Below are 25,851 nucleotides of genomic sequence, written 5' to 3' on the forward strand. Positions count from 1 at the left end.
GGGGTTGTTGTTTAGAGAATATTGGTATTCATTGTTGTTTGTATAATAAGTTGAGATAAAAGTTGAAAGTTAAATAAAATATTATTAGAATATTATTTTTAATATTATTAGTATTATTTTAAGATTTGAAAAATTAAATTGTTTATTATATTTTGTGTAAGAATTTAAAAAAAATTATAATAATGAGATGAAATTAAATATTTTTACTATCCAAATAGGGCATGTTGACAATTAGAGATATGCATATAACTCTTTTTATAATTATATATTTTATAATTTTTATATAATTATATTTTAAATTAAAGGTATTTTTATAAAATTATATTATTTTTATAAATTATTTTATAAAAATATCCCTAATTTAATACTAAGAGTTGTGAAAAATAGTCCCTTACATGTATATCATTTTCGACAGGGCAACGGATGGAAACTTGTGGGTTTTCTTGGCCTTGTGTCTCGAGTTTGAACCTTAAATGACATTAGTAGGTATAGACAAGTGAAATAACTTTATAGATGCAATAACTTTAGTATAATGATCTGTACATGATGAGCAGTACATAATATTAATCGATCGTAAATATATTTGTTGTTTCTAATTAATGCAGTGTGAAGTGACATGACCTCCATCGTCCAAACACAGACACTTGTGCAGCAAAACCCTTCTGTGTTACTGATTAATTGTAGGAAATTATAGGGCTTTGAGGTCGCTTTCTCTCACAAATAATCCGTGAAAGCCGTAGGGCACCCTACGCGGCAGCTTCACGGCGGCCACAACATCAAGATTCGGAGACTTGGCATCCATCACCAAGAACCTCGACTCCCCTACGTTCTCGTCATGGACATAACATACTACGTACCCATCGTCCTCGGCCTCTGACTCTTGATTACTCTCCGGCGCCTTGGCCACGAAGAAAGGCTCTCCACCGTAGCATCCTGCCCCAAACATTCTGCTTGCCACTGTGCAATCCTCACGCTCACCCTTGGAGACGTCCAGCTTCACCACTCCTGATATCTTGGGCATTGGATCACCCACAGCTGCGTACACGTACTTGTTCTTCCTCCCCACGTATGCCTGATTTATCACTGCAAAGTCTAGATTTCTTGCTGAAATTGGATGCCTTGTAACAATTCCCGTCCTGAGGTCGATCCTCACTTTTTCCACCAAAGCGTGGACGAGGTCCATTCTCTCCAACGTATGCTCCACTGACAATATGTTTGGTGCCACCATCACTATTGCGTTGCCATCCTCTTCGTCCCATGCATTGATGGCGTGTATGATGTTGAAGCCCGGCACGTCGAACCATCTCATCTCCGACTCGTCCTTTGCGTATCGAGGGATAACTCCGAGTCTGGGCACTTTGGCTGGGTCCGTTCCCACCGGAGACCCTCCAGCTATCATTTCCAAGGGGTTCATTCCTAGCTGTATGTCTGCAAATATGGCGTACTTTTTGGTAATTGCGAAGTCATGGAGGAAAGAGGGACGGACCATGGAAAATATGGGCACGTCTGGCTGTTTTGTACCTTTCGCATCAAACCGGAAGAAGGTCAGAAACGGAGGAATCGGACCATATCGAAAGGCAAACGCCTCACCAGTTTCAGGGTCTACTTTGGGGTGAGCAGTCATGCTCATAGAAAGCTGACCATCAAAATCATAGCGACCTAGAGTCTCGATGTCTCCGTTGGAGGTCAATCGAACCGAGTAAGGGAGATCGGACTCACCGAGTGCATAGAGACGATTGCCAAAGAAAGCCAAGCTGGTGTTTGCGAGACCTATGCCGTTAGTAGGGTTGAATTGACCGGCGAATATTCGGGCAGCAGAGAGAGCACCCCGCGCTGCCGAGGCAGCAAGGCCATTAAAGCCCGAGAAGACATTGGGAAGCAGGGGATAGCCAGCATCACGCTCTGTGGTGTACTTATAGGTCTTGACGTAGCGGCTACAGAGGGTGGCTTTGCCTTGGGAGATCCGAATGGAGTGGAGCATGCCATCGCCGTCAAAGAGGTGGTAAGGCCCACGAGGGAGGAACTGTGGATTGGGGCCATTGCGAATGTAAGCACCATCAAGAGCCAATGGCAGGGATCCTTGTATCACCTCACACTCTGTAGGGGGAAGCTCCTCGATCGGAGCAAAGTTGTTATAAAGAACATTTCTTGGGTCCACCGAAGGTCGGAGGGGAGGGTCTATGAAGTTGTTGACGATGTCGTCGAACACATTGAAGATCACTGCCGGAACTGACATCTCTGCTTGTTTCTTTGCCTCTGGTTTTGCCTGAGATTTCTTGGCCAATGGTGTAGCAATCGATGAAGTGGAAGATTTCTTCGATAATGGTCGACCGTTGGCATTCGGAGATCGGGGTAATGTTGTGGTGGTGGTGGAAGTTGCAGAAGTTCTTTCTGTTGGGGGTTGTTGGGTTGGCTTTTCTTCAATCCTAACAGAAGACACATTGAGGAGAGGACCAGAAGCTGATGCTGGGGGTAGCGTTCTTATCGTTTTGGTTGGGGAAAGCAGTTTTGGAATGGCTAAAGTAGAGAGGAAAGAGGAAGAGAAGGAATCCATGTTATTGTTGTTGTTGTTTTACAAGAAGAAGATCAGAGCAACATGAATAACAACAAGTACTTATACTATACTCACAAGAAATGCTGGGGTAAGGTTGATGCCGACGCTATTGGATGATTTCTGCAGGGAAGTGAAGCCAAAGGCTCTAGAGACAAGCAGTTTAATGCCAACACTGTTGGATGATTTCAGGGTCTAAGGAGTGATTCTAGGCCAGCCAGTTATTGTCATCTAATGCCCAGACATCAGAAATTTAGCGGGGTATCTTCCTCTCATGCTTGCCTCGATCTGCGGCCTATTATTATCTTGGATAACTCTCCATATCTGGTTTGTCATGTTTCATGGTGTGACGTATTTTAAATGATTTTTATATTTTACAAATACAAGTATAGTTAAAAATAATACAATTTAAAATAAAGAATAACATTATTTTTTTAAAAATATATATATAATATATCCAATTTCATATTTGGCATAAAGGGGTCTTCTCTTTTTGACAAATAAATAACAAGAAAGAAAAAATGCATATTTTCAAAGGTGTTTCCAAAGTGTACGGTGAAATGGGAAGAAAAAAATGGAAAAGAAATAAAAATAAAAAGAAAACTAGTCTTGTTATTTGGGCCGGTTATATATGACATGATTCGTTGAACACGATACAAATACAGCATGAAATAAATATGAATTAATAAATAAGTTTTGGTTCAAAATAAATTGATGTAATAAGATATAATTAATAAACGAGTCAATTGTAGCCTGCGAAACCCGTAATCAACTTGTATAATATGAATAATTTATTTTTTTAATTTTTTAAATGTTTAGTCTTATATGTATTTTTTTTTTGAAAATAAATAATATTAATATTAGTATTTGAGTACGCTATATCTCAAACCATTAAACCTTTTGTTAATATGTAATTATATTTTAGGAAAATACTAGTTTTCTTATATATATTATTGGTTTGGATATTGATATAAAATAATTTATCATGAATCCAGTTGTTATTGTAAATTATTTATATAATTATCCTTGTATTATATATGAAATTATATTAATTGAGTTAAAAAATAAATATACGAGTCAGCTCAATTTATTTATATGAAACAGGTTAAAGCAGGTTAAATTGGTTAATTAATCGTGTCCAGATTAACCCAATAAAATTTAATCACTAAGAGCATTAGCATCAGCGTGCCCATCCCATTAAGTAGCCAAAGTTTGCCTAATATCAGACATTTTACCTTTTAACTATCACATTCAAAACCTAATCTCACATTGAATTATCATCTAAAGTCTATATAATAATCAAATATTATTAATTTCAGACTTTATTACTTTTTAATCTATTTTTTGTCATATTTGCAATCTATCAGTCGTACGTTAATTTCTAATCAAATAAAATAAATTGTCTTAAGTTTCATAATTTATAACGTGCACTTTTTCGATAATCTTATATTTAGTAACATAACCGTTATTTAGTCATTGTAATTAGATTATTGTTTTTACCTCTTATGTTAATTATCATTCATTGTATGTAGGGTTGGGTTGGATAAAATATAATGATAAAAAATGAAATGGCCTTACTACCTTGAAAGTCATATTTATTGATCACAAATTTATTTATGTAGCTCAAAGGCTGGTTGGATTTATGTTGCCTAATTCAATGTATAAGTCCGAATTTAAGTCATATTAGCTATTTAAGGGCTCCACTGACATTTGGTTAAACCAATGTCAATGTTTTAAACGAGTTAAGTGGGTCGTGTCATGTCACCTATTAATTAAACGGGTCAGGTTCAAATTTTAAGATATAATCCATTTAATTAAGAAGGCTAGCCGATTCGAGTTGACATATATAGTTTAATATTCATAATTTGACACGACACGATGCAAACACGACGATAAACACCAATTACCATCCATACTTTATCTTTTTCTCAACGGCGAAAGGAGTGGTCCACCAATTTCTTCTATCCTATGCCACTCATTTTTCTTGTTATCCAAATGAAATGTAAACTTAGGAATTAGAGTTGTTGCTGTATTACTTTCCTCAGCAACAAATTAATCACTCACAATAAATAATGTCAGATTGATAAAAAGTTGCGTCATTATTATTATTACGATGCTGAGTGAGAAAGCACTTTTTTAACTATGATTTGTACCATTAGATCAATTTCGGATGAAAATCATTATTCCAAATCAATGAATTCAGCCACTACTCATAGTTGAAGATGGATGATATTTTTGGAAGGCCAAAAATGCAATTGCGGACCACCTCACTACCCCTCAAAAAATCATTCATTCTGCTTTCGGAAAGCTAGCTGGGAGGGGCCCATGCCATCGTGACCACCACTATTATTTTTGAAAATGCTATAGCCATAAAGCTGGACTCTATAGAAGTATTTAAGTAGTTTTATGTGATCTGTTATATCTATTTTATAATAAAAATAATTTTATAATAAGATAAATCATATCAAAATATGTCAGTTTGTGATATTATTTTTACGTAACTATTTTATGACTAGAGTGTTTCCTCCCCTACTGCAATTGAGTGGGAAATAAAAAAGATTCGATTTGATAAAAGATTATGAGAGGTGCAGAGGAGTTGCTTTTACAAATAGAAAGATATTTGATTAATAACAATTTTTTTATATAAATAAATTTATAAATGAATATGTGATAATATTAAATTATAAAATACATTAACGGATAAAATCAAATCAAATCATTTTATTAACTTATTCTAATAAGATTTTTATGGAAATCTAGTATTTATTTTTATACATATCGATCATAAATTTAAAGAAAAATAGTTGAGGATGGATGATATTTTTTTATGGACCATAAATGCAAAAGGGGACCATCTCACTACCCCTAAAAATATCCACCATTTAGCTTTCAAACAGTAAGTGAACCACATTATTATTATTATTATTTAATAAAATTTAGTATTCTTCTCCAAGGGTTGTTGTCTGTTAGTGTCAATTTGGTCTTAAAAACTTGGCTCAAATTGATTTTGGCCTGTAATAAATTCCCACCCAAAGCCTTTCTATCAGTTTTTTCAATAAAAAAAACATAACGAACTTTAATGATTTTTCATTTTCCTATTTGGTTCATGGAATTTCAGAAAAATAAAGACATTCTTCATGTCCCAAGTTCGATATGTCTATGTTCTCAGCAAGAACTGGACATTAACTGGAATCCTTAATTGTCATTTTTTTTTTTGGGTTTCTGCTAGATCTGTTTGATAAAAGAGATTGCTTGGACACGCCACCACTCAGGTAAAAAAACTGATGAACCAAACCTCCAACAGCCAATTAATTTCTTAAACCAACCAAACCATTAGTCATGTGTGAAGAGGACAGGATTCTGTGGTTGATTTGGACCAATCTCCTCCAAAATAGGGCATGAACTCTGAAGCACCAAAAAAATCATCTCTCATTGCTGGATGATAGCCTTAATTTTTCTGCACCAAAACACATCCATATGAAGGTGGCGGACCTGATAATGGGATCTATATATGACTCTCAATGACAATGGACTTGGAAAGAGATAATGCAATTCCTCAAAATGATTGGAGTCCATTACAACACGTCCACTGTTCTACAAATCATCATCGTCTGGAAGCTGATGGCTTGAGCCCTACCCTACCCTACACTGTTTTTCGTTTTTTGATAATGCAATAGTATGGCAGTTTTGATGATTTAGAATGTATATATCAACTGGTTAAAGAGCTTTTGTCAATAGCAATTTCCACCTGGACTTTTGACAAGCCGGACTTCGGCTTCGTGGAGCAAGTCTCCAGCACTTTCTTTTCCCTAAAATGCTTATTATTTAGAAGGGAAGTGAAAAATGTATTTTTCCCTTCATTTATCATCAAACCATCTAACATGTTATGATTTGTTTTTTCTGGAAAACGAACAACTTTATAGAGACGAAAAAATATTTACATATATTATGCTCTGAAGCCGTTCTTTTACCTATTGAATTTCTTCCAATTAACACCCAATATGATTTCATAAGAACAGAACACGCACGCAAGCTCCACCTGTTTCTAGGAAAGCTAAACAGGGCAACAAACTCCATGCTTGTTTGATGCGGCTATGCATCATAAGGATGGTAAAACATGAAAATCCTGTGAAAAAAATGAACTCATAACACGCATAAATAAAGGGAACTAATATTAGCAGTATGTATTATAACCTATATCTTTGGAATTCAATTCAACAATCCCATAACAATTAGGGAAGTTACTTCTCATCGTAATAAGTAGTAACCAAGGTAAAAAGAAAAGGCAAATCCCAAAATTTTACCAGGAGAGGAAATCCATGGTGAGTGAGCCATCATCTTGATGCATGTTAATGACTAGTCCAGTATGCAAGCTCTGGTCAAAAGAACATCTTACTCAGATTAGCATGCTTTCTCTTGCTTCAAAAACTCCGCAATCTCTTCTTTCTAGGATCTCTCTCTCCATTCCGGGAGGATCACACGTCAACATTCTAGCACCCAAACTAACAAATCAGACCTCATTCTTCTTTAGCACTGGCATTGAGTAAATTTGTCACAGATTCATCAACACCTAATTTATCCTTAAAGCCATATGCAAATGAATCACAGTCTGAATCCAAATCCAAGTCATCAGACATTGTTCCAGGCAATATTGGATTATGGGTAGATTGGTAAGGAACTGATTGCAAGAAGTTGAAATAGGCGTACTTGATATCAAACTGCATATCATACCCTGCAAATGTTTTATCTTAGCACCTAACAATCATATAAGAGCTGAATCCAAAACGGCGAGAAAAGGACTTGAACATTACAGTAGTTTATTGCAATAGTCCGCCCTGCAGCATCTGGACTCTGTCTAACATGATGAAACCACATACTTGGCCTGTGTCAACTCCACAATCCAGCCTTAAAATTAAAACTCAGAATCATGTTTAGAAGAAAGTGCCACATCAAATGATAGGATTAAATATTAAAACTCAAGTTATGATCAGATAAAAACACACTTCTGATTTCTTCTCATATGCCACCTCGGAGGATTGCTCTGTTCACTAAGTTCAAACACAAACCAACCACAAAACTATACTTCCCCTTAAGATCCCAAGCAAAAACACATTTCGTTTCATGCCGCATAAACAAATTCAGGTATACTACGGATATCATCATTGCGCAAAATTATGCTTCAAGTGAATATCTGTTTTGTTTCCTGCCACGTCAACAAATTCAGCTAGGCTACAGGCATCACCATTGACACAACTCATCTACTCTTTACCTAGACAGTCAATTACTGAAATAAGTCCCTTGAAAACAACATTAAAAAACAAATGGGAAAACAAACAGGAAGAAATTTTAAAATACCTCAACTTCCCTAGGCAGAGACTAAAGCTGGGAGCATGCTCTATCAAACTAAAGCTGTTAATTTCCCTCTTTTATGGGACAATTCTTATCTACCAGCAAGCAGTAAGCCATTCCAAACAGATCCTCTACAAACAAGATCCACACTCAAGATCTGTAACATAGGCTAGTCCTTTTGGAGCATAAGCCCAAATGTGACTTGGGCCTTCCTTGGGTCATTAGAAATGGTATCGGAGACAATCTCAACCAAAGCGTGGGACTTAAGCCATGCCACCTACGATGGAATGGCTTGCAAGAATGTCAGATATTTAAAGGGGAGATTGTAATACCTCAGGTTTACTATGAAAGGAAATTAGCCGGTTGGAAGCGGATGTACCTATCCAAAGGGGGTCGGGTGACTCTCATCAAGAGTACTCTATCCAACTTACCAACGTACTTTCTCTCATTATTTCCGCTCCCTGCCAAAGTGGCTCATCGAATGGAGAAAATTCAACGTGATATCCTTTGGGGAGGGATAAAAGATGAGTTTAAATTCCACTTGGTGAAATGGGCCACAATTTGTTCTCCTATCAAAGAAGGTGGCTTGGGTATTCAGAATTTGAAATCTTTCAATAACGCTTCGCTAGGCAAGTGGTTATGGAGATTTCACAATGAACGGGAGGCCTTGTGGCGAACCGTCATTGCTTTGAGGCATAGAGAATCCTGGGAGGTTGGTGTTCCAATGAGGTGAGTGGGCCTCATGGAGTTGGGCTATGGAAACATATTAGAAGAGGTTGGAACACATACACAGCACATACTTGTTTCAAAGTTGGAAATGGAGTGACTCAGGATGGAACATTACTTTCCTTGGAGATGCACAAGATTGGGAAATGGATGAATTTTCGGTGTTCTTCCACCAGGTGTACTCCACTCGTGTGTTAGGGGAAGGCGAAGACAAGATTTATTGGCGCCATTCCAAGAAGGGAGTTTTCACAGTCCATTCTTTCTACCATTCTTTGACCATGCACATCTCAGCCCGGTCCTTCCCATGGAAGAGCATATGGAGGACAAAGGCGCCTCTGAAGGCAGCCTTTTTTGTTTGGACAGCCTCTTTGGGGAAGATTCTTACTATAGACAATCTGAGGAAACGCGAAATCATAGATATGGACTGGTGTTATATGTGCAAGAAGTGGGGCGAGTCCACTAATCATCTCTTACTACATTGTGACATTGCCAGGATCTTGTGGAACGAAGTCTTTGCTCAATTGGGTTTAGCTTGGGTAATGCCGGAAGGGGTATGTGACTTTCTAGCTTCGTGGAGAGGTATTCGGGGCAACCCTCAAATTGCATCCATATGGAAAATGATACCTATATATCTATGGTGGTGCATTTGGAGGGAGAGGAATGCAAGAAGCTTTGAAGATCAAGAACGATTGATGGAAGAGCTTAGAAATTTGTTTTTCAATACCTTGCTTCATTGGTCGATTGTAATTGATTTCCATGGCATGTCTTTTCATGAATTCCTCCTTGTATCACTAAACTAGCATGCACAAGCGATGCTCTTGTATATGTCCCATATAATTGGGCTTTTTGCCTCCTTTTGATCAATAAAATTTTGTTTACTGATATAAAAAAAAGATATAAAAAAAGAAAAAAAAAAAAGTAGTGAATGTGATTCCACATGTTTTTATAGGTAATTGCACAAGACATTTACATTTCCACATTACTTAGAAAATAAAAGTTATTGCCCTATATAACGATTTCAGCGAGCTCCAATTGTCACATTGACTAGTTCTTTAAGAGTAGACCCCGTTGTGGCTGGAGCCTTCCTTCAGTCCTTATACCGTTTGACTCAGATAGGGTAAATTCAATCTGAGTTTGCTTTAAGTCAAAACCTCATCATGAAACTGGAAAAAAAAAAAAAAAAAAAAAAAAAAAAAAGAGAGAAGAGGAAGAAGAAGAGAGGAAGAAGAAAAACAAACAAACAAACAAATCATGAGATTAGCTACTTACGACCACTTCATTTATACAAAGTTTGTCCCAAGTAAAATGTACTTTTCTTCCACAGAAACGAGTTTGGCATCTCTATCATGAATACCATTCGTCAGTTATGGTCAAACTAATGCACTCAGCCTACATAGTTGACAGTATAGAGCATACTAAAAGAATGGAAAGATGACCTCCTCCCTCCCCACAGAAAAAAGGCAAAACATTGAAATGCTTGAATGCCAGAAAACAGGGAGAGCAGTTGTTACTTGACAGATTTGAAGTTAGAAGTATTGTCTACTAGTTCGTTTTCTTTCTGCTTTGACATCTGAGATTTGGTTATGTATAACTTCAAAGACTTCCTATGTAAGCTGATTTGTATTTCCTTTCATTCTCTCTATTCTAATGGTTCTATGCATTTTTTCTGTGGATAACTGATCAGTATCTCAGAGAGAGAGAGTGAGAGAGAGGAGCTCTTAGAATGGAAAGAAAACCACTGTTTTCTTTAATCAGATTAGTGTGAAGTAAGAAGCAGAAATTTACCATCAGCTTCTTCCAGGCTCTTCAAAGACAAGGTGGCATTTTGGGAGATAGTTCATATGTGAATTAGATACAATCAAGTGGCCAATGCTGGCAGGGTAAATAGAGCCAGGAGAAGGTGTCAAGCCATGAGGGAGATTTATGAAGAAGAAATACTCATTAAATCTTAGTGAAACAAGTGGAAATTGTTTTATAAGTACCAAAACAAATGGAAAGTTGAAGACCTTTTCCGAAGAGGGGAAGAATTTTTATTTTTATTTTTATGAATAAGCTTTCAAAAAAGTAGGATAAAAAAGGAGGGGGTGGGAAGCCTAACAAAATAATCCATTACAACCAATACAGTGCATATAATTGAAAACAGAGGGGAAGAATAAGATGCACAAAAGTTAAACGGAAATCAAAACTGGGATCAAAGAATTATATAATAAAGTACAACAAAAAGATTATAACAAAAATCCAGCAGTATGGACCTAACCCAAAAAAATAATGAAGAGAAAGATAACCCTTCCAACTTAAAGATAACCCTTCCAACTTAAAAGCCTTCTTGTTCACAAGCTAATGCATGCACTAGCAGTTGACACTAACAGCATATACCTTTCTTTCATTTTGTTTGGAACAACATATATACTTGCAAAATTTATCAGAAGAACTTCCAAATTTTCCAACCGTCTTAGAAACATGAAATCACCCACTGGAAGTTGCTAAATTCAGGATTGATATTCTCCCTCAAGTCAGGAGGGCTTTGCATTGTAGTCAAGATGAGGTAAAAAGGAGCACTGTTTTTCCAATCCCTCATTCTATGAGAAATAACAATTCCATCGATGTTTATCATGGGAAATTCAACAGGATGATTTCCAACAATCTTCTCCTAAATAAGAGAAGTATCACCTCTGAAACCATGAAAGATCCTCTATAATCTCATACACGAGAAGTACTTAACAATTAGTTTGCTCAAACATCTTCATCACATTTTACCACTCCCACCCAAAAACAAACAAAAAGTAAATAAATGAATGAATCTCCAAATTTATAAAAACGTACAAAACATATTTAACAGGAAATTATGGTTAGTAGATACCAGTTTTATAAAACTTATATGATACTGATCCAGTTCTAACCTAAAAAGGTCAATTCACATTGCTGAATTAGAAACGATTTCCTTGAAGTCCTCTAAAAGAATTGACCTTCGCAGCATCAGGTCCTTTCATGAATCTCTAACTTCCATTGATTTTGAGACTCACTCAGTTGAACTTTTTTTCTTGCAGTCAGAACTTCAGAACAGTTGAGGATTTTTCTGAAATAGGTCCCAGTATTGGAAGTCAATCTTGATTGAATTAAAATATGAAAATGAGATAATGCTCCACTTGGGGTGTGGAGGAAACCACGATACAAAGAAGTTACAAATCACAAGACCAGAAACCAGTTTTCTGAACACCCAGATTACTAATGCTACAACCCCACGAAAGTACCACATACAACACAATATAACTGCTATACTCCGATTTAGTTGCCACATATCTACATAGTCACACAGATGCTAATAGTTAACATAATAACTGCTGGTCTATAAAATAATTGCGGTACACTTTCTTGGACATGCAAATCCCTGCTCTGCATTACACAATAACTGCTATTCTCCACTACCACACATTTCTGCAAGCTTTGGGGTCTATCAACTGCCTTCCTCTCCACCGGAAACTTGTCCCCAAGGTTCACCTGTAACCTTTACCTTGAATTCCGAATTTTCAAATATTTCCTCAACTACCCTCGCGGTGGTCCTAAAATGAGGAAGGTATGTGCTGTGTTGCAGCAATGCCATGGAGTAATCTCTCATTAAACCTAAAGCACAAACCCTTTCACACCTTTGTTGCATTTCATCCATGAATACTTTTTGTCTTGTGTCACCATCGGTTTTGATTGTTGGATTAGCGTAGTTTGTGTCTCAACAGGAACAATTGCCTTACTTATCTCGGATTTGTCAATCTTTTTCTTCCGAGAAAGTCATTCATCACGCATTCTAGCCAACAATTGTTTCTCTAAGAGGTGTTGGACGAAACATCCAGGCTTCTGATATGTATTCTCTAAGATCCCCCAAAAAGCTCATATCAATGCATTTTGTGGCCACATTTCTACACAATTGGCCAGTCTTTTAAACTCCCACTGATAATCACATAATGTCCCGCATCTACTTGATGTTGGAGAGAGCTTCATCAAGATTTTGATAATTAGTTGGTCCAAATCATGCCAAAGCTCTTGCTCAAAGACCTCCCAAGTGGTTGATTGTTCCTTCCCTTGATTGGCTTTTTGTAACCATTGGAGCCACTGGTTGGCCTCTCCCTCTATATACACAGCTTTCTGCACCTTCTGATTATGGGGAGTCTCTTGGCACTCAAAATACTGACCCAATAAGTTTATCCATTCGGTTGGATCATCACCTGCAAACTTTGGAAATTCTAACTTTCCTCCCCTTGCATCAAATTGTGTGTAGCTCAAATCCTTGTTCTCCTTGCAGCTTTTGGAGAAAGAATCTGGTTCTTCGATTGTTAGTCTTCATTTGTCACACTGGCATTTAAATCAGCAAAGCTTTGATTTCCTTCGTGGCATTGTCCAATTGTTGCATTCAGTCAAATGTTCGAGCCTCAAGATGCTGCAGACCTTCACGCACGTTATGTACATCATGTTTCAACTTCTCAATATGTTCCTTGGTATTGGCATACTGCTCTGATACTAGGTTGGTAGATCCCGTTATTAGAAATCAATATGGATTAAATTAAAATATGGAAAAGAGATAATGCTCCTTTTGGGGTGTGGAGGAGAAACCACAATACAAACAGGTTACAAATCACAAGACCAAACACTAGTTTTCTAGACACCCAGGTAACTAATACTACAACCCCACATAACTGCACATACAACACTACATGACTGCTATACTCCTATTTAGTTGTCGAGTAATGCTACACAGTCGTGGAGTGTGCAAGCGCCGTGCAGTCACTTTGAAAAAGAGTAGGGTCCACTATTAAAAAATTAATTTTCTTTTCATGTGGGTCCCGTATTTATTCACTTTTTTCAAAGTGATTGCACGGTGCTTGCACTCTCACGACTGCAACTATCATTTCTCTTAGTTGTCACGTATCTACGTGGTCGGACAGATGCAAATAGTTAACATAATATATGCTGGTCTATAAAATGATATAACACATTCTTGGACATGCAATAACTACAATATATTACACAGTAACTGCTATTCTCCACATCCACACATTTTTGTAAGCTTTGGGTTTTATCATTTTTCGATTCAAAATCAGTTCAGGTAAAATATTTTGAAGCATGTAAGATATTCTAGTTCATTCAAAAATTGGAACTCTCTAATGATAATGTTTTTTTCTTTTCTTTTTTATAAGTAAACGATTATATTGATAAGAATAGGCATAACCCAAGCACACAATATGGTATACAAGAGGAAACACCTTAAGAAGAAATGGAAACAAGAAATTCATGCAAATCAAGGCTGCTAAAATCTACAGTTGTGACCCATAAAAATAGAGTGCTGACAAAATATAACCTAAGTTCTTCTAATGAATGCTCATTGTCTTCAAACGTCTGGTCATTTTACTCCTTCCATAGGCACAACAGGATACAGATTGGAACCATTTTTCACACGGCTGTGATTTGTGGAAGACCTCATAAATTTGTCCAACTAGCCAAAAGATCAACCACTGTGGCAGGCATAACCCACGCTAGCTCTAACCTGCTGAACACTTAATCCCATAATGTTCTATCAACCTTACCCGGTTAACGTTATTCCGTTTCTAACCTGCTGAACACCTAATCCCATAACATTCTCCTTCATGTCACTGTCAAGCAACCAAAGTCATCCACAGATTGTTACTTTAAGCTTCTTGCAAATTATATTGTGCCATGTCACAATAATTTATTTATTGAGTCTCTCTCGACTTGTCACACAAATTTCATTTTAATGTGTTTTTTTTTTTTCTTTGTGCCATGCATGGACTGTGGAAGACTATAAAGAATACTACACGTTAGTGTTTTTTAGTTTAATTTTAACTGTTTAGTGCCCATTAATTTTTCACCAGACAGGAGTCTTTGAGTTTGATTCTCTTCACTAGCTAGCATCCAACCAATATGGAATAATTCACAGCCCACTGTAATGGGAGACAGTGCAGAGTTTTTATTTACTCATCCATGCATTGCCTTTTTTTTCATCAGTTTGTTCTGCTGCTTGTCTAAAGTATACGACTTGATGGTTATATACTTATTTTTTTCTGCTACTCATACTGGCAAACAGCCCCACTCTTTCAATATCTAAAATATTTTTTAATCATTGTTTCTCTCTCCTTATCTTAGAGTGACATCCTACGTCATTAAAAATTCATAATATACTCATTTTGCAACTGTTTCAATTCCATGTCGACATTCATGTGATTAAAAATTTAATGATGCTTTCTTTATCTCAAATTACAGTTATGGAACCTAGTGTTGCTATGCCTTCGTCAGGGACCGAATCAATCCTTGATGTAATTCATTTAGATAGCTCTCTCCCTATAACTAGTCATTCTCATGTTCACCCTCCTATCAAAAGATCTCGAGGTAGATCGGATGCATGGCTTCATTTTTCTAGGATTGAGGATGGGGATCCCAGTGACTACAAAGCTACATGCAGTTATTGTGGTAAGGTTTTATTATGTCATTCTAACCCCAAAGGGTTGGCCCAAGTGGTGAAGGCCTTGGTCTTGGGGTATCACTCCCTTTAAGGTCCAAGGTTCAACACCTGATAGGTGCAAACAATCCTTTGGAACCACACCTCCTGGTGAAAAAGCAAGTGATTTAACCAGTTCTATGTAGAGAAACTTCTAAGAGTGAGGAGCATGAGACCAGGATTTACTTTGCAGGGGTGGGTCCAAAGGGCCCTACCTTGGAGAGATTGCCTGACATAAAAAAAAAAAAAAAAAAAAAAAAAAAAAAAAAAAAAAAAGGTTTTATTATGTCATTCTAAAACGAAGGTACTTCATCCTTGAATTACCATAATGACACATGTAAGGCCTTTATTGCTATTGCGATTGGAAGGGTTAACCCCCAATAAAAAACGACCGGAACTAGGAGGGATGGGGTGGATGATACAACTAGTAGTCCTAATGTTGGACTTGCCAAGTACAATGATCAAAAAATAAGTTTGGCAGTAGTTAAGATAATAATTGTGGATGAGCTACCATTTAGATTTGTTAAAAAAAAAAGGGATTTAAAGACTTTATGGCTGTAGTTGAGCCTAGATTTTCAATCCCCTCTCGCATTATTATTATGCGAGATTGTATGAAAATGTACTTGTCAAAAGAAGACAAGTTAAAGGACATATTCATGGCATCCAATTATAAGATTTGCATCACTACTGACATGTGGACATCAGTGCAAAATCTTAACTATATGTGCATAACATCCCATTTTATTGATGATGATTGGGTCTTACATAAAAGAATTATAGGCTTTATGAAAGTTCCTATTCATAACAGGACAACAATAGGAAGAGAGATCAAGTTATCTATACTTAGGTGGGGCATAAAGAAGATATTTATAATCAAAATAGACAATGCATCCTCTAATACCACAACCATTGATTATTTGAGGAAGATTACCAAACTTAGAGACTGTTTGGTATTAGACAATGACCTTATACACATAAGATGTTGTGTACATATTTTAAATCTTATTGTCCATGATGGTTTGAAAGAAATTGATGGATCAATTGTGGAGATTCAGAATGCGGTGAAATATGTGAAGTCTTCTCCCGTAAGACTTGATAATTTCAAGTCAAATGTGGAGAGACAAAATATCTTGGGTGGTGCACTTCTTTCTCTCGATGTTCCAATCAGGTAGAACTCAACATATCTGATGTTGAGTGCGGCTCTCAAGTATTATGCGGCTTTTGAGGTGATGCAAGATGAAGACAATCAGTTTGGCCCACATTTACATGAGGTTGGAAAAAGACCACCAACTTTAGATGATTGGAAAATCGTCAAGATTTTTGTATGATTTTTTACGATATCACCTTGTGGATTTTAGGCTCAACTTATGCAACTTCACATTTGTCTGTCAAAGAAATAGCTTCAATCTATAACCATTTGATCAAATTTTCTATGGGTGATGATGATATGTTGAAAACTATGTCTGAGAGGATGCTGTTGAAATATGACAAGCATTGGGGGGATTTTGAGAAAGTAAACAAAATCTCATTTATTGCGGCTATGCTTAATCGGCGCTCCAAGTTGGAAGTTTTGAAGTTTTGGTTTACAAATTTTCTTGACTACGAGCGACCGAACTTGTTATAAGGTTAAGGAGGATGATTGAGCGGATGTATAAACAATATTCAAAATCCAATGTAGGTTCAAGTGTTGGTGAGACTCAAAGCAACACAACGTCCTATGATGATGAGGATATTTATAGTAGGTATCGGCAGGATCAAGCATCAAAGGGTGTCATAGAGTCTAAATCAGAGTTGGATTGATATTTTATGGGGAGCCCTAAAAGATTGATGCCCAACTTTGATATTTTAATGTGGTGGAAGATGAATTCAATCAATTTTCCGATCCTCGCCAATATAGCTCGAGATGTGTTAGCTATTTCCATATTTACTGTTGCTTCCGAGGCAGCATTTAGTGTTGGAGGTCATATCTTAGATTCATTCCTTAGCTCATTGGCCCCTGCAACAGTTGAAGCTCTTATCTACACACAAAATTGGCTGATGGCTCCCTCCATTAATTATAACTCCCAAGATGTAATGGAAGATGCGGAAAGCTACAAGTTAGAAACTCGTAAAATTCATATTTGAAGAATATTTTCATATAGTCCTTTCAATTAATTATATTTTTAACATATTTGTTTTCATGTAGAGATGACTTTGATGAATATTTTGAATGAGGTCGATTGAAGATTACTTGAATTTTCCTTACTTGAACTCACGGTGATTATTGAAATTTGATCGTTTCCCATATATGTTGGCTGCCTCAAATATGCTTGATAAGAGGAGAATCTTATACCATTTGTATGCTTGAATTGCCTCTGCAGGTGGGCAGTCCAAGTTCTTCAATGAGTTGCAATGAATGAGGTTTGTCAGTAGACTAGGAAACAAGTTGTGTGAAGCCTCCTTTCAAACTCATACCCAACTGACGGTCATTGACGCATTTATGCTATTATGACTTGCCCATGTAGGTTTATGATGAGATGAGCTTACCAAATGGTGTTATGAAGCTTCAGCCAAAGGGAGGACATGGCCATCACAATGGGTAGGTTTGCTGGATCACACTTGGAAGTTTGCAACAGAAGTAGGATGATGTTAAGGAGAAAAAACTGCAAATTTTTGTTGTTTCGGTCTTGTAAACTGGGATTATGCCCATCTAGGACCAGGTACATAAGTTTGGAAATGATACTCAGGATGAATAGTTGCTGTCAACTTCCAGGGATGAATAGTTTTGTATATGTAGTTTGTTTTGCATCCTGATTAGCTTGTCTGGGAACGAATTTCATTTTATGTTGTAAAAGATGGAATCTTGAAAGTTAAAATGTTGAAAGAGAAAGTCTTCAACATCATGCTGCATATAGTTTTGATGTTTTGGTTAGGCTCCATCTCATTTTCTGTATGTCATATAAACTTATTATTCCTCAAATGCTTGATTGAGACATATCTTAGGTATGGCTCTTGAAAAGGTTAACCATGGATCTGGGATGTTCCAATGTTCCAATTTGAGGGATAATTCATTATAGGTGCATGGAAACAGGAGAACAAGCAGACAACTTTTGGGGTTTATGAATTTATGTTCCATTTTGGTTTTTGCCATAAAAGTTAAAACAATGTCTTGTCAATGTCCTAAAGCTGTCAGGTGGATGGGAAAAACAATATCTGGATTTCAAAGTCTTTCATGACTCGCTCCAATAATCACCTCTCTTTTTATTTTTGAAGTGTTTTTTTTTTTTCTGATTTTGAGTTGGTGGGCTGCTTCAAAAAGCCAGATTAAAGGGCTTGTTCAATTCAAGCTAAACTCTTTTTGGATTCAAGGAAATATATGAACCAAAATAGCCCAAACATCTCAAATCTTAAATTCAGGTACTTGCACCTTAAATATATACATATATGAAAGTAGCATAAATACAGATGATACGGAAGAATGTCACATGATATGTCTGACATTTCTCAGTTTAGTCAATAAAAGTGCTTGTCACTTACTAAACCGATCAATTTTGAGGTTCAATTGAATCTCCAACAGGCAACAGCTAGCTCCTTTGTAATGGCTTTATATGTTAGTATCATTTTAAAACGGGTTCCCATAATTGACTCATATTTTCAAAAGGTTTTACACTCTAAATCATAAAACAAAACCCAAAACAAGAGCCTTAAAAGAGCAAGTTTAACACAAATGATTTTCTGATAAACATACATTGATTTAATGCATTGACAAAGAACAACATGTGGGCAATCCTCAACAATATCAATATCAATATCAATACTAAAAATTAAAATAAAAATAAAAAATTTGTTTATCGAGTAGTTGGTTAATTTTTGAAATTTTCCGGTTCGAAAAACCTTTGGAAGCTTGAATGGTCAGGCCGGACCGAAACATCGCTTTTTGGGTCGGGTCGGGCCGGGTCGGGTGAACAATCCTATTTATTTCGCCAAATCCTTCTCCATGGAAATTGATTATTTTGCGGTTATGTGAGACATATAGAAAGAACAAACCAAGAATGTACATTTACCTGCAGGTACCCACCACAACATGTCAGCTCCTTGAGTTCTAGCTTTCATGGAGTATAGAAGACTAAGGCCTTGTTTGGATTCAGAAACCATCTCATCTAATCACTGCAACTTTTCCAAACTCATACAAAATACAATAAAAAACTCAATTTTCTCAAATCCCAAAACAAAAATAATATTCTAATAATATTTTGTTCAACTTTTGCATTACCCCATATGATAAGGATAAGGGTAGGTGGTGTATGGGATCCCACATTGCTTGGGAATGATAAGTTTTTGCTCTTTATAAGGTTTCAATGGGGCTCCAATTGTATCATTGACTAATCATTTAGAGTATAGGCCATATGGTTTGAGCCTTCCATTGGGGCGTTACAAATTTTAACTTTAATCTCATAATTTCATCTCAACTCACTATCCAAACCTCCCCTAAAGAACTCCTCAAAGCTTCCAATCTTGGGCCGCCCTAATGAAATTTAGGTTCCATTGAACTAGGTCACCAGATATCTCCATACAATTAGCCACTAATGCATTTTTCTCACATGCAATCCTGAAAATTGAAGGGCATGAGTCCTTCAGGGCGTTATCTCTACACCACAAGTCGCTCAAGAATTTTATTCTAGAATCATCTCCCAAAACCAGTCTAATGAGCTGAGCAAAAACCCCCCACCCTCATCTAATATGCTTCCATATTCCCACTCCATATACCCCATGTACCTCCCTAGTGCTCAACACCCCCCCCCCCCCCCCTCAACCTCCACATTTGAAGTCAATCACCAACTTCCATACGGCTTCCAATTCTGTATTATTTCACCACAACCATTTTCCAAGTAAGGCTCGATTGAAAATCCTCAAATTTCTAATACCCAACCCATCAGAAGAGATTAGGAAGCATACCTTATCACACTTGACTAGATGAAATTTGAATTCATCTCCCAAGCCACTCCAAAGGAAATCACAATAAAGTTTCTCGATACGATTCCCCACACTTGTTGGAATTGGGAATACAAATAAGAATAAGAAATACGTTGGAAAATTAGATAGAGTGATTTTGATTTAGGTGATCCTACCACCTTTCGACAAATACAATCTCTTCTAACCTGCCAATCTGCATCAATCTTCTCAATCATTGTATCAAAAATCGATTTAGCCCTTGAGGCTGCCCCAAGGGAAGACCAATGTAATTCATGGGAAGAGAGAACCTGGCATCCAAGAGTATTAGCCAACTGCCAGATGTTGTGAACATTACCCACTGGCACCAATTTTGATTTGTCAAAATTCACTTTCAATCCTGATGCCACTTCAAAGCATAGTAGAAGTGTCCCCAATGCCCGAATCTAGTTTTGTTTTGCCTCACAAAATATCAGTGTATAATCTGCAAACAACAAGTGAGAAATGTTAAGAGAACCCATATTAGGGTCACCAACCGAGAATCCAGCAACAAAGCCACTGTTAACCAAGGCTAAGATCATTCTGCTAAGAGCCTTCATAACAATGACAAACAGGAGTGGGGACAAAGGGTCCCCTTGTCTTAGACCTCGAGAGCTATTAAAGAAACCAATTAGACTGTCATTCACCAAGACTGAAAACTCCACCATTGAAATGCACCAACCAATCTACGAGCACTATCTCTCCCCAAATCCACACCTCCCAAACAAGTAAAGTAGGAACTCCCAATTAGCATGATCACAGGCGTTCAACATATCCAACTTGCATAAAATCCCAAAATTGCTAGATTTAAGCCTACCATCTAGGCATTCATTGCCGATGAGAACTAAGTCCAGAATTTGCCTATCATTTACAAATGCATTGGGGGTTAGGTAATGATCCTCTCCAAAATTTCCCTAGGCGATTTGCAAGCACCTTGGATATGATCTTATACACTTTATTCACAAGACTAATGGACAGATAATCATTCACCTCTGATGCCCCAATCTTCTTGGGAATTAGTGCAACAAACGTGGCATTAAGGGCTAGTTTGAATTCAGAGATGAGATGAGATGGTTTTAAATGAAAGATAAAAGTTGAAAAAATATTGTTAGAATATTATTTTTTAATATTATTATTATTTTGAAATTTGAAAAAGTTAAATTGGGATTTAAAAAAGTTAAATTGTTTATTATATTTTATGTGGAAATTTGAGAAAATTATAATGATGAGATGAGATGAGATGAAACACTTTCCAAATCCAAATGGGGTCTAAGGCCTAGTTTACTTTCAAGACTAAAACCCAAAACTTTGAAAACCTCTGATCTCATCATTACAACTTTTTCAAATTCCCACACAAAATAAAATGAACAATTCTAACTTTTTCAAATCTCAAAACAAAAATAATATTAAAAAATATATTCTAACAATATTTTATTCAACTTTTTAACTTTAATCTTAACTCATCTTATCTCATCTCATTTTATCTCTAAAAACAAACGAGGCCTAAAGCTTTTCTCAAATTTCCCAACTGAAACGAATTCTTGAAACACCTTCATTAAATCCTCCTTCACAACATTCCAATATGATTGAAAGAATCCCATAGAAAAATTGTCTGGACTAGGTGCTTTGTCTTTGAGCATTCTCCTTACCACACCATGAACCTCTGTTTCCTCAAAGGGTCTCTCCAACCAAGAAACATGTTGTAGGTCAATGACTCAAAGGCTAGTCCACCGAGTTTTGGCCACCACCCCACCTATTCAGTAAGCAAGTGTTCAAAAAATCCAGCAACATGCTCTCGAATCACAGAAGCCTCCATACAATCCACACCATCTATATTCAGCATCTCAATGGTATTAGTTCTCCTATGAGAGTTGGCCACTCTGTGAAATAATTTTGTACTTTGTGCTCCTTCTTTCAACCACAATGCTCTTGATTTTTTACGCCAAGAGATTTCCAATAAAATAACTCTCTTTAATTCTGACGTTCTAATGATAATGCTAACGTTCTAATATAATTAGTCCAGATTTAATGCTCAAGTATAATGACCATTAGTTGAGTTGCAAACTAAATTCCTTTTCATTATATAGTTCAGTGCACTTGGCCTAGGTTAGTTTTACCTTGGAAAAGAATTTCATCATACCAATTCAATTATGTGTGCGACGTTGTTCAACAAACAGAGAAAAAGATCTGGTAGAACTTACAAGTAAAGAATCTCTCCAGCCTTGATCGTACACTCAAAGGGTTTTGGGCCGTTGAAATACAAGGGGAATCTGGACATCGCACTATGTTTAGCCTTCGAAGAAGGATACGGATCCACACTGCACCAAGGCACACATCTCATTGGCTTCTCAGGCTCTAATGTAAACTTTCCGGTGTCCTGCAAATCAAAAACACATACAAGCAAATTTACAAATTAGGATAGGATTTGCCGTAATTTTTTGGGCTTTTTCCCTTATCTCAGTCTAAAGGTTTGAAAGCAGTGGTAGGAGGTTTTATTTCATGTTTCTCGGTGGGAACTAATAATAATGGCTTCATTTCCATATCACATTTGCTTTTTGTTGATGATACTTTTATTTTTTGTGATGCTGTTGGGGAACAGATTCAAGCTTTGAGGACTATCTTGTTATGTTTTCAAGCCATATCCAGGCTAAAGGTGAACTTGGGTAAATCGGAGCTGGTCCCAGTGGCCAGTGGGAGATGTGCATAATATTAACAATTTGGCGGAATTATTGGGGTGTAGAGTTGCTTATTTGCCCATGAAATATTTGGGTCTCCTACTAGGGACGTCGTTAAAGGCAAAGTATATTTGAAATGGGGTGGTTGAGAAAATTGAGAAGAGGTTGGCAGCATGGAAAATATTGTATTTATCTAAAGGGGGTAGAATCAACCTTATAAAGAGTACTCTTTCTAATATCCCAACTTACTTCATTTCATTATTTCCTTTACCAGTTGGGAGTGGCTAATTGTATTGAAAAGTTGTATAGAGCTTTTTTGTAGGGTGGTTTGGGTGAGGAGAATAAGGTTCCTTTAGTAAGCTGGAAAAAAGTATGTTGTCCGATTGTTGATGGAGGATTGAGGGTTCATAATTTGTGTAGTTTTAATAAGGCGTTGTTGGGGAAGTGGTTGTGGAGATATCATAGGGAAGAGGAAGCGTTGTCGAAGGATGGGGGGGGGGGGGGGGGGGTGGGATGGTGCTCTAAGAGCATTGGCATTGGTCTAGCCAAAGCCAAGTCTAAAATTTGGTAAGGTTTTGGCTAAAGCCAAAGCCATTGAAGAAACTAGTCCACATAGGACTAGCCATCCTAAAATCAAAATAATAATATAATATTATATATTTTAATAATAATTTTTTTTTATTCCTTAGTGTTTATTGTATTTTACAGTGCAAAAGAGAAACATAATTCCTCATAAATTCACAACACAACAAATACATAATTCCTAATTTTTATTGTTGATTATTTGGGAATAAAATATAGGTTGATAGATGAACAATGCCTATCCAAATTTGGAGAAGGCTTTTAGAATTATTGTAGCTCAAAACTTAAACTAGATGTTTTTTATGAGTCCAATGCAGATCATTTTGGCAAAACTTATCTATATTTTGGACTTCACTAGCATTTGGCTAGCCTAATGCCAGTGCTCTAAGGAGAGTAGGGGGTCTTATGGTGTGAGTTTATGAAAGTTTATTAGGAAATGATGAGATTATGTTGTGAAACAAGTCAAATTTGTGGTTAGTGATGGTTCAAGAGTTCGATTCTGGTTTGATGTTTGGTGTAATGAGAATGCACTGTTTAGAGCTTTTACAGCTGTTTTCAGATTGGTTGTTAATCAGCAGGCATCAATTTCAGAGTTGATGAGTTACTCTAATGGAGGATGTTAGATTTTTCAGACATGTCCAGGATTGGGAAATTGAGGAGGTTACTGAGTTTTTTAGATTGTTGTATTCATTGGATATTAGAAGACATGACAGGGATCAAATGTTCTGGAGATATACAGCGTCTAAAATTTTTTCTGTTAGATCATATTATAAGATGTTGTCCGATCAGCATTACATTTATTTTCCTTGGAAGAGTATTTAGAAGGCTCATGTTCCGTCAAAGGTTGCTTTTTTTGTATGGACAACAGCAATTGGGAATATTCAGACTATTGACAATCTGAGAAAGTGTGGAATGATTGTTATGGAGTTGTGTTTCATGTGCAAGAAAGCTACGGAATTAGTGAATCATTTATTTTTACATTGTGATGTGGCTAAAATGGGATGTTGTGTTTAGAAGATCTGGACTGACCTGGGTTATGCCAAAATCAGTGGTAGATTTACTCGCATGTTGGACTAGACTTCATACTTGCTCTCAAGTGGTAGCTGCATGGAAGATAATTCCTTCGTGCATTATGTGATGCATTTGGTTGGAAAGGAATATGAGGTGTTTTAATAATACGAAACGCAACATAGAAGAACTCCGGAAATTTTTTATGTGTTCCTTGTTTAGTTGGTTTTCAGCTATTGTACTCAATGGAGGGGCTGTCTATGAGTCTTTGTCCTCATTTTTCTAGTATTAGAATGTAGTTAGGTATTTCTTTTGCATACTTTCTGTATACATGGGTTCGCCTATTGTATTTGATGAATAATTAAAAAAGAAAAAAGAAGAAGGAAAAAAAAAGGTCTGAAAACCTGGGAATAAATATAACGCGCGGCAGGGTAGTTGCGGATGTACATACGATGAACATCGGTGGGAGGAAGCAGCAGGAAATGTTTCTCACCGGAAACGACGGCGTAGAGATTCTCGTAGTGGTCCTTGTGGAAAGAGGTCTCGGAGAGATGGTTGCCAACCCAAAGATTAACAGCTTCGGGGAGGCATCCGAGGGCGTCGGTGGCCCAAGGGATGTGAGCGTCGCAGTCCTGAGCCAGCGCCGAGTACTCGGACCGGAAGCAGTCGTTCTGCTGCTGGGCATACGCCACGAAATTGGTGGAATGGGGATTGACGATGAGATTAAGAGCTTCCGGGAAGGGCATGCGCAGGGCGTGTGCGGAGGCGAAGCAGAGGGTAGATGGGTCATCGGAATTTATGGGGACGGCAGCGTCGGCTCGGCCATTGGGGGTAAGGTGGAGGGAGACATGAGCAGAGGAGAGGGCTCGAGTGAGGTAGGAATCGTGGGACCAGGCGGAGAGCGCGGGCCAGTGAAGAGTGGCGTTGGAGATAACACAGGGCTTGTTAGGGGACACGAAGTCTCTGAGGAATTGGAGAGGGGTTGGGGGAGAGTCTAGCCTCTCTACTCCCCCGGAGGTCCCCAGACTCAGCTCCCTAGCTTCCTCCCACAATGCCTCAATCTCCCTCATACTGGACTAGGACGGCAAAGCCAAAACGGGTTTGGAGATGGCGGCAGCTCTCTGGAGATGATCTTAAAATCGTTGGCTCAACACTCGATCTACACAAAACACTCGAAAGGCGCCATGTTTGGTATAAAAAACATGAGTTGATTCGTAGAAACTTCAAGGCATAAAAGCCTCGGGCTTCTCGATCATAGAGTCCGTTTGGATGTTGAAATGAATTGAGTTGAGTTGAGTTGAGTTGATAAAATATTATTAGAATATTATTTATTATTATTATTATTATTATTTTGAGATTTAAAAAAATTAAATTGTTTATTATATTTTATGTTGAAATTTAAAAAAATTGTAATAATAAGTTGAAATGATTTGTATTTCCAAACGAAGCCTAAAGTATTTTGCAAAATGTGGACCCGCACATTTTTTACT

At 37.2% G+C, this 25,851-nt stretch overlaps 2 protein-coding genes across 4 annotated transcripts; both read right to left on the reverse strand.

The window, feature by feature from the left end:
* Nucleotides 1-502: 502 nt before the first annotated feature.
* On the reverse strand, nt 503-2,801 carry LOC121234769 (probable carotenoid cleavage dioxygenase 4, chloroplastic). The gene has a single exon (XM_041130860.1). It carries the CDS (start codon nt 2,552-2,554, stop codon nt 689-691), a length of 1,866 nt encoding a protein of 621 aa, XP_040986794.1. The 5' UTR covers nt 2,555-2,801; the 3' UTR covers nt 503-688.
* Nucleotides 2,802-6,419: 3,618 nt separating this feature from the next.
* Nucleotides 6,420-25,611, reverse strand: LOC121235622 (bifunctional peptidase and (3S)-lysyl hydroxylase JMJD7). Of its 3 annotated transcripts, XR_005934575.1 has the most exons (5): nt 24,766-25,611; nt 22,298-22,473; nt 7,363-7,433; nt 6,856-7,283; nt 6,420-6,677 (listed from the first exon to the last, which is right to left on the reverse strand). XR_005934575.1 is itself a non-coding variant. In XM_041131958.1 (4 exons), exons 1-4 carry the CDS (start codon nt 25,429-25,431, stop codon nt 7,069-7,071), a joined length of 1,128 nt encoding a protein of 375 aa, XP_040987892.1. In that variant the 5' UTR covers nt 25,432-25,611; the 3' UTR covers nt 6,711-7,068. The 3 variants fall into 3 exon arrangements, 2 of the variants coding, with proteins under 2 accessions (XP_040987892.1, XP_040987893.1); XM_041131958.1 differs by lacking the exon at nt 6,420-6,677 and having other exon boundaries at nt 6,711-7,283; XM_041131959.1 differs by lacking the exons at nt 6,420-6,677; nt 6,856-7,283 and having other exon boundaries at nt 7,363-7,456.
* Between the last annotated feature and the right edge of the window lie 240 nt (nt 25,612-25,851).

The sequence above is a fragment of the Juglans microcarpa x Juglans regia genome, chromosome 6D (genome assembly GCF_004785595.1).
Source record: "Juglans microcarpa x Juglans regia isolate MS1-56 chromosome 6D, Jm3101_v1.0, whole genome shotgun sequence".
Classification (NCBI taxonomy): domain Eukaryota; kingdom Viridiplantae; phylum Streptophyta; class Magnoliopsida; order Fagales; family Juglandaceae; genus Juglans; species Juglans microcarpa x Juglans regia.

Bases quoted from the DNA above. Each gene is read 5' to 3' on its own strand.
- LOC121235622 (XM_041131958.1), bottom strand. From the start codon at position 25,431: ATGAGGGAGATTGAGGCATTGTGGGAGGAAGCTAGGGAGCTGAGTCTG. The intron at 22,474-24,765 runs GTTTTCAGACCT...TTTGATTTGCAG, and splicing joins CGCGTTATATTTATTCCCAG to GACACCGGAAAGTTTACATT. The intron at 7,284-7,362 runs GTAATGTTCAAG...AAACATTTGCAG, and splicing joins GACTATTGCAATAAACTACT to GGTATGATATGCAGTTTGAT.
- LOC121234769 (XM_041130860.1), bottom strand. From the start codon at position 2,554: ATGGATTCCTTCTCTTCCTCTTTCCTCTCTACTTTAGCCATTCCAAAA.